The sequence below is a fragment of the Nannospalax galili genome, unplaced genomic scaffold (genome assembly GCF_000622305.1).
Source record: "Nannospalax galili isolate Female #2095 unplaced genomic scaffold, S.galili_v1.0 C50131121, whole genome shotgun sequence".
Taxonomy (NCBI): domain Eukaryota; kingdom Metazoa; phylum Chordata; class Mammalia; order Rodentia; family Spalacidae; genus Nannospalax; species Nannospalax galili.
Window position 1 is genome coordinate 1 of NW_008481754.1, and position 8911 is coordinate 8911.

At 37.5% G+C, this 8911-nt stretch overlaps 1 protein-coding gene across 2 annotated transcripts; it reads left to right on the plus strand.

Annotated features, from left to right (window-relative positions):
- Nucleotides 1-2184: 2184 nt before the first annotated feature.
- Nucleotides 2185-8112, plus strand: LOC103728651 (pyruvate dehydrogenase (acetyl-transferring) kinase isozyme 1, mitochondrial; the record flags this gene model as incomplete). 2 transcript variants are annotated; one of them, XM_008826620.1, is given in 5 exon segments in its annotated part: nucleotides 2185-2369; nucleotides 2655-2744; nucleotides 4100-4177; nucleotides 5976-6052; nucleotides 8014-8112. In XM_008826620.1, coding segments are annotated over 5 exon segments (474 nt in total), but the record flags the coding sequence as incomplete, so codon positions are not given.
- Between the last annotated feature and the right edge of the window lie 799 nt (nucleotides 8113-8911).

Below are 8911 nucleotides of genomic sequence, written 5' to 3' on the forward strand. Positions count from 1 at the left end.
TTGAACTCAGAGATCCGCCTACCTCTGCCTCCCAAGTGCTGGGACTAAAGGTGTACACCACCAGGCCTGGCTTATTTTTCTGGTTTTAAAGACAAGCTGCAAGTCTAGATTTTTCATGTAAAACCTCCAATTTTGAAAAACAGCAACTGATTATACTTCTTTTGTTACATGGAAGAGCCATACAAACATTGCCACGGGTTCCTGTGGTCTGTGATTTACAAGATAATGTAAGCCATATTTCCAATTTCATAATTAAGATACCAGAGTTGATAAAGCCCAACTAGTCACTTAGGCAGATATCTGCTTATTGTAATGAATGCTGCTCAAAATGTAAAGATCACTTGTCCTTGGAATCTGTCATTCTACAGTTTTTGGACTATCTTTAAGAAGGATGAAAGCATTTTATTTTTCAAATATGTTTTTGGTTTGAAAATAATATTCATTGTAAGTTCACTCTGTATCTAGGTTAGTGATGTCATTGAGTATTTAAACAACTTTGATGAGATAATGTGTTTGTACACAAAAATGGGAAGAGACTTAAGGTCATGTAGCTAGCCAATAGTAGAGCGAGGACCCAAGCAGAAATAAACATCATATTCTATAGAAGCTATAGAACCTTCTGAAAACAGTCATCCAAAGCAGAACCTAGAAAACAAAGTAAGCAGTTAGGCAGCCAGGCAGAATCATGCTATATACATGTATGTATTCTTTTTAATTTATGTATGTGTGCACATGCATATGTACCTATGCATTTCATGTGTATGCAAGTTCCTGTGTGCCTCAGCTGTCATCCTTTGGAATCCCTCTTTGGCTTGGAGTTCATTAGTGAGGCTAGTAGACTGACTGGCCAGTGAGCCCCAGGAATCCTCCTCTTGGCCTTCTTAGTGCTGGGATTACAAGTGTATGGTACCATGCTTGGCATTTTTCCATGGGTACTGGGGATCGAACTCAGGTTCTCATCTTTTGAGGCAAGTACTTTACTGCTGAACCTATTTTTGTTTTGAGACAGGGTATTACTCTGTAGCCCAGACTGCCTTGAATCTTACTATAGCCCAAACTGGCCTCAAATTCATGGTAATCTGTGTGCTTCAGCCTCCAGAGTGCTGGAATTACAGGTGTGAGCCATGATGCTCAGCTCAATAGTACTTTTTTTTGTTTTTTGTCTTTTTGAGACAAGATCTCCCTGTAGCCCCAGCTGGTCTAGAACTCGCTATGTAGGCTGGCCTTGAATTCAAAGAGATCTATCTGCCTGCTTCTGTCTCCTGAGCACTAGGACTAAAGTCATGCACTGCCTCACCTGGCCTAATAATACTTTTTCTTAAAGAGAGAAACAAAATAAATGAATAAAGAGAGGATTGGAATTTTGAGTTGTTTGTTGTTTTTGAGGATTTAAAAAATTCGTATTTTGGTTTAGTAGCTTGCCTTTGAAGCTAATAAAAAAACTAAGAATCCCCAAAATGTTTTGAGCAGTGAGAACATCGTTGAAGTAAGTTAACAGTACTCAGAGGGGGACTGCACTCCTTTGAGTGTGATTCCTGGTGGCTGTTAGCAGATCAGTTTTCTTCACAGTTAAGCCTTCTTTCCTCTTTTTTCGTTCCTTGTATTGACAGAAATAGGAAGGCAGGGTGATTTGAAATCTTTTATTCTAGTGATCTATTTTTCCTCACACTTTGTAAACTTAGGATGAATGAAATTAGAGTTCTTTGTTCACTCTGCTGTTCTGAGTGGTTTTTTCTGTCTTTGAACCCTAGGGAATAGTTCCAAACAGACTTTCCTGGCTCACCCTTCTCATTCATTATATAGTGTGGCTTCCCTAGAAGCAAGTGCTCTGCCTTTTCTTATGTAGTGTGTCTCTGGAATGTTATCTTCATTATTAGTGAGCCTCAGAGACCTTAGATAATAGTGGCTTAGGGAAACCCTTAATGTGGTTTACAGTGCTATTATGTGGCAGCCTTACTGGAGTCTAAGAATTACATGAGTTTTATTTTGGAGAGCCTTAACGCCTCAGGGATCCAGTGTTTTTTATGACCTAAAATATATTTAAACAAGTGTAGGAAAGCATGGACTCATGTTCCTTTTTCTGAACTAGTGGGTTTTTGTCCACTGTGGCTGCTTAAGCTTAAATCTTAGTATCAAATTTACTTGTCAAAATATTTGACTGTTTTGACAGATTTGTTTGTTTAGCTTTACAGATACAGTGATACGCATCAGAAACCGACACAATGATGTCATTCCCACAATGGCCCAAGGTGTGACTGAATACAAGGAGAGCTTTGGAGTGGATCCTGTCACCAGCCAAAATGTTCAGTACTTTTTGGATCGATTCTACATGAGTCGCATTTCAATTAGAATGCTACTCAACCAGCACTGTAAGTGTCCCAAAACTGAACCAAGTGGCCACATAAATGTGTATGGCTGGGTTCAGTTTGTTTAGAAGGTGTTCCTTTAGAGTGAATGTTAAAAGTTTTACTTTTTTTGTTTATTAAGAAAACTACACTGACATACAAAGAAGGCATTTCTATTAAATTTAAAATACCATCTTTATTTTTAAGGAACCGATTCTACTGTTTGAGGCCATTTAGAGAAATACTTGAATCTGGAAAAGGGAATTAGGTGGATGTGCTTATTTTGTTTGGTTTTTAATTTTTCAATAGCTTTATTGTTTGGTGGAAAAGGAAGTCCATCTCATCGAAAACACATAGGAAGCATAAATCCAAACTGTGATGTAGTTGAAGTTATTAAAGGTAAGTACGTTTTTCCTTTTTAAAAGGATGCAAAAGTCAAAGTGCTGTGTTGTTTCTTGATATTAAAACTATTTGCATTGTAAGATAAAATGTTAGTCACAAATGTGTGGGTTTGAAACTTGCCTTTTAACATTAATTATATATAAGGTGAATATCTTGATAGAATTCTTTGTTAGTAAAGTTTAGTGATACTATTAAGTGTGTTTATCTGTTTTGCTTCAGAAAATTCAAGTTGTAACCCCTGCACCCACCCAAAAAAAGAGCCAGTGAGTGATGGCTCAGTTTATAAAGATATTTATTGCCAAGCCTGACAACCTGAATTGGAACCCCAGGACTCAATGATAAAATGAAAAAATTGATTCCTGCAAGTTGTTTTCTGACCTCCCCGCTTGCCCTATGGCATGCACTCTCATCCATGTGCATGCACATGCACGCACACATGCACACAAAAACACACAACACACACACACACACACACACTAAATGTAATTTAAAATTCAAGCGCCTGGCATGGTGTCACCTGCCTTTAATCCCAGCACTTGGAAGGCAGAGTCAGGAAGATCTCTGTGAGTTTCAGGCCTATGCAGTAAGCCACTGTCCAAAACAGAGGTCTCTACTCCCCCTTTTCTAGTTCCTGATACTAGAAGCAATAATTCATAAGTTTAGTTTGCATCTTTTCAAGCTTTTTGTTGATACCATATACACATCCATATATAAATTACTTTGTGTTTTTGGTTGTCTTTGGGAAGTGGAGTACTCCGTATATTTTTCTACAAACTCAGCCATTTCTCTGTGCCATTTCTATGTGGATATACCCTGTTTTCAAGTGTCTCTGTAGAATGTAGTAGTTGGTTTTTAATCTCTTCTGTTAATGTGCATTTATTGTTTTCATTTTTCCTGTTACTAGCGGTGCTATAGTAAGCATCCTTCATATATGATGATCTTTTGCTAGTAGAAGGCAAGAGTTCTATAATTAAAAAATTCTTATGCATTTAAATTTTCAAAACTTTCCAAAAAAGGCGATCAACAATGGATAAAGGTATCTTTTTCCTAAACTGTTTTCATATATTCACATATTGTAAATATTCTCTCTTCGCCTTCTGTTTTTATTTTGCTTTGTTTATGGTAAGTTTTTCCATGCTGATGTTTTTAATCTTTTTGTGGTCCTGTCATTTTTTTTTAATGGCTCAGGCTTTGTCATGCAAAAGATCTTCTCCCTCACTAAGAGTGGTAGAGTATATGTTCTTCTGAAGAGAGTTTTAAATTTTCATTTGTCATTACTGTTGGCATCTTACTGCATAAAACAGAAGTAAATTTATTTAATGCTTTTTTTGTTTTGTTTTGATTCACACTAGATGGCTATGAAAATGCTAGGCGGCTTTGTGATTTGTATTATATTAACTCTCCTGAACTAGAACTTGAAGAACTAAATGGTAAGCCTGCCTGGTGGTGTCTGTTCCTCAGTCATTAGTGTTTTGACTACTGAGAAGAACTCAGGAGAAAGTTTAGAGTTGCCTGAATAGAAAAGGACCTTTTCACCAACTTCTTTACTAAATATGAAAGTAGAACAATAATCATGAAATATATGTGTGTACACACAGACACACAGAGACATGTATAGACACATATAGTACACTCACACACATATACACAGATACACAAACACGTAGATACATACAAATACAAATACAACACATCATGCATACACATATGCCTTACATACACACACACACGTATAGACATACATACAGTACATATATACACATGCTGCAAATACATACAGATACACATACAGTATACTCACACATATACATATGCACAGATACACATACACATGCATACACATACACATATCTAGAGATGCATACAATGCACATGCATATACACAGACACATATATACATATATACATGAATAGACACACAGACATATCCACATATGCACGCATACAGTACACATGTATATGCACACAATACTAACACATTACACACATACATACAATACACATACACATAATCAACACTTTTTTTGATTCTTATGAAAAATACTTCGGCTTTTTCTGCTTCCTTTATTTTTAATTGATAATTTTGATTCTTTGCTAATTTTTTTTTCAGAGACAATGAGAAAAAAAAATGATTCTAGGAAAATTATGACTTTTATATATACTTCAATGCCATAAAATTTATCTTTTTTTCCACTTCCAAATTATAAATCAGTTTTTATTGTTGAGGAAGTCAAAAGACTGAGGTGTAAATAAGGAAAGGAAGCCGTTCATCTGCTTGAGAGCATTTCTCTCTGGTGATCTTTTCACCCTGCCTTTGGACAAAGGGTTCACATGTTTGGAAAGAGATTGATGATAGTTTGACAGAGGGAAAAACCCCTCCTGGGTTAAAATGATCCTTTAAGAAGATGATGGGAAGAAAAATTAAATAGGCTTTTATTACACCATATTCTGGCTCATAAGGGTGGGGAGCAGTGGTGTAGTTACCTAGTGGAATCACTTGGTGGCTTCCTCAAGCCATATTAGCTCCTTAGTGGTCCTACCCATTCAGAATCACAGTGTACAAGCCATAGTTGAGGAGCCTAAACTGGGACGGGCAGTTTCCATATGTCACGTTCATGTTCCCCAGAGGGAAGTTTTCAGAGGAGAGTTTGATCTGTTGTTGGTTTGATTTGTTAGAGTTGAATTATTGGTCAAATTACTCTGAAATATGGTGAGGACTACTAAAGGTCTGTTTTACACATACACCTCTCTCTGCCTGCCCCTAGCTATTAAATATTTGAATGTTGAGTTAGTACCCCTTGAGAAATTGATACTAGCTTAATTTTTTAAAAATTCAGTTCTATGTTCATAGAATATAGAATGAAATAGACAGTGTTCTACGCAGGCGAAACTTTTTTTTTTACTAAGAAGTCTGTCTTTGGAGGGTACAATTCTTACCTAAAGACTGAATGTCTTTTAAGACTTGTCATCATAGAAAAGTATGGGAGGGTAGCTTGTTATCTTAGTACACCAGATTGTGAGGAAGAGCCACAGGACTCCTGTCATGTCAGCTGTGAATGTGACTAGGGTTCAGACACTAACACAGTAAAGAAACAGTGCGACTATACTTCCCTGATTAATGCCGTCCTCCATAGTTAATGTTTTCTCTTCATCACCACACAATTTATTCTTAAAAATGCTTGAAGCACATCTCTCTGTACTTTCATATTTTTCTCTTCTGCTCTGTAGCAAAATCACCAGGACAGCCAATACAAGTGGTTTATGTACCATCCCATCTCTATCACATGGTGTTTGAACTGTTCAAGGTTTGTAAAATAGTATTGTGTAACCTTTATCAGTCCTTTCCTGAGGTTAGGAATCTGTTCTGAAAATTATATTCCTTTGGATTCTCCAGTTTCATTAAGAGATGTCATTTCATGTCAGTATCATACGACATTGCTAGAGATGAGCCTTTTGTCTGTACAGATGGCTGCCTCCATATAGTCCCGACCTTGGAGTCAGAAAGACCTGGGGTTGAATCCTCATTCTGTCACTTATCTGTGACCGTGGGCAGGTGATTGAGTTGTGAACCTCAGTTTCCTCTTTGAAACAAGGGTTCTACTTGCCAGGAGAATTCGTGAAGCGTGGGAATGACATACCAAATAGCCAGTACAATGGAGCACTTTATGGGTACTTAACAAAGTTGTCTTCGTAGTTTTATAAACCAAAATATTTAGAAGAGTGATTTCCAACTTTCCACCCTTCAGCCAGCTCCACTGATAGGCTTCTATTTTGTTTTTTCCCCTGAGAAAGTTGTTTGTATTGAACTCAGAGAACTTCTGCTGTTTCGTTTGCTCCTTATAACAAATTTGGAAAACTCAGTCTAAGTGTGCAGGTTATGTTGAAAGTATCCCCTCACCCTCTACCTCCCCCTCCTGGCCCCCACCCAGTGGTACTTGCTGGTGGGTGATAAGTGTCATCAGTTTCTGTGGCTGATGACAACTGTCATAAACCAGAGACCTGTAGTTTCTCTCCCTTTAGCCACCCAGTCTCCAGCTGACAGCTGACCAGAGGAGAAAAGAGGTTTTCTGTCTGACAAGGCAATAAAAAGCAATACACTGGCCAGGGGTAGTGGTACACACTGTAACTTGGTACTCCCAGCCCTCAGGAAGTGGAGGCAGGAGGAGTATAAGCACTAGGCTATCCGGGGCTGCACAGCAAGACTGTAGCTCAAATCTGAAAGAGAAAGAAAAAGAAAAGAGCAATATACTAAAACTCAGCAGTGTCTTAGAAAGCAAGGGTGAAAATATGCTCTTTATATATATATAAAAATCAGTCTAAATGACTTAAGTAAATGGCAATTGGCAATTAATTCTTAAAACCATTTTTCCTTAAAATTTCAGTCATATAAATACCCTGTGATGCTTAATAATAAAAATTCCCATATGGTGTAACGTATTTCCATAAAGCTTGTGAATTGACTTTTGTCTGGAACTGAAATCTAAACTGGCAGAGACAGTGCAGTTTCCTCAGGGCTGCTCAGTCCTGAGCGGTGGCCAGGGTTCTTGCTCCTATTTCCAAATTCGGTCCCAACTTCATGAAGTATTTATCAGCTAGTTCTACTCCTGGGCCACCTGTCGTGTTTTATGCTTAGGCAATGGTGGCCTTGGGTGCCTCATAACCTTTAGAAATTAGTCAAAAACAGTTCAACAGGGTAAATACCTTTAGTCTCAAACCAATGACAAAGGAAACCATCACAAAAAGTACTTTGCTATTATTACTATATGAAAAAAAATTTTTGCAAAGAAATCTGACAGCTGGTTCTTGAAACTCAAGCTGAAACAACTTCAAAAATAAGTTTTGACCATTTAATAAAATTACAGAAGTTTGGTTGTTTAAAAGACTAACTTTGAAAAATATAGATGCTGGACATAGTGTCACATACCTTTAATCCCAACACTCAGGAGACAGAAGCAGGTGAATCTCTGTGAGATTGAGGTCATCCTGCTCTACGTAGTGAGTTCCAGGCCAGACTGGGAGATCCTGTCTCAAAAAAACAAAAAAGGAAGAGTTTAGTTAGAATCTTTAAATCAAAATCTCTCTCAACTCCCCCAGAATTGACTCAATTTTTATAAAAAAGTAATCCTTCATGGCTATTGGAATTACGATTTAGGGGCATATTTTCACTGAGTTTCTGATCTTTAAAATGCAAATAGTGCCTATGTGCTTCAAAATTATAGTTTCTTTTTAAAAAGTTATATATTAATGTAGCCCTAATATATTTCAGAATGCAATGAGAGCGACCATGGAGCACCATGCCAACAAAAGTGTCTACCCCCCGATTCAAGTTCATGTCACACTGGGTGAGGAGGATTTGACTGTGAAGGTAATTTTTCTTTAATGAAAAATAGGCATGCAAGGATGATGATATATGAAATTTCTAGAAGACAATATATTCTCAAGAGAAAGAATTTTAGTCTAATAGATAGTAAGCACATTACTTCATTTATCTGGCAGATTATAGAATTATCTTTTAAGTCCATTTCTATTCTGGTCCCTAATCCAGATGATTTACGTTGCAGAAGCACAAGGGATTTTAGCTTTAATATTATAGCTGAGGAAACTACAGCTCGGTCACACAGGAAATAAATGCCTCAGAACCTGAAATCCAGTCATCAGATACCAGTGGTAGCTATGATAGCCCAGTTTCCTTAGAGTATGATTGTGTTTCTTTTTTAAAAATTTTAACTTCCTGTGTCTGAATGTTTTGCCTATACATAATATGTAAGTAGATCTATGCATACAATGTCTGCTGAGGCCAAAATAGGGCATTGGATCCCCTGGAACTGGAATTATGGGCAGTTGTAAGCCACCTTGTGGGTGCTGGGAACACTAACCTGGGTCCTCTGCAAGAGCAGCCAGTGTTCTTAACCGTGGAGCCATCTCTCCAGACCCTGTGTTTCTTTTTTAAAATCATCAGGTAAAGTGCAGAGTATAAGTCAGGTATGTCAGTTGTCAGCCACTTAATGCTCTTCACAGCTCACAGCTGGTCTGGTGCTTACTGCTGTATTTCTAAGGAGCTTTCTGGCATCCCTATTTTTGAAGACTTTATTTTTTATTTATTTATTTATTTTTTTCATCTTTTTGAGACAGGGTCTCCCTGTAGCCTCAGCTGTCCTGGAACT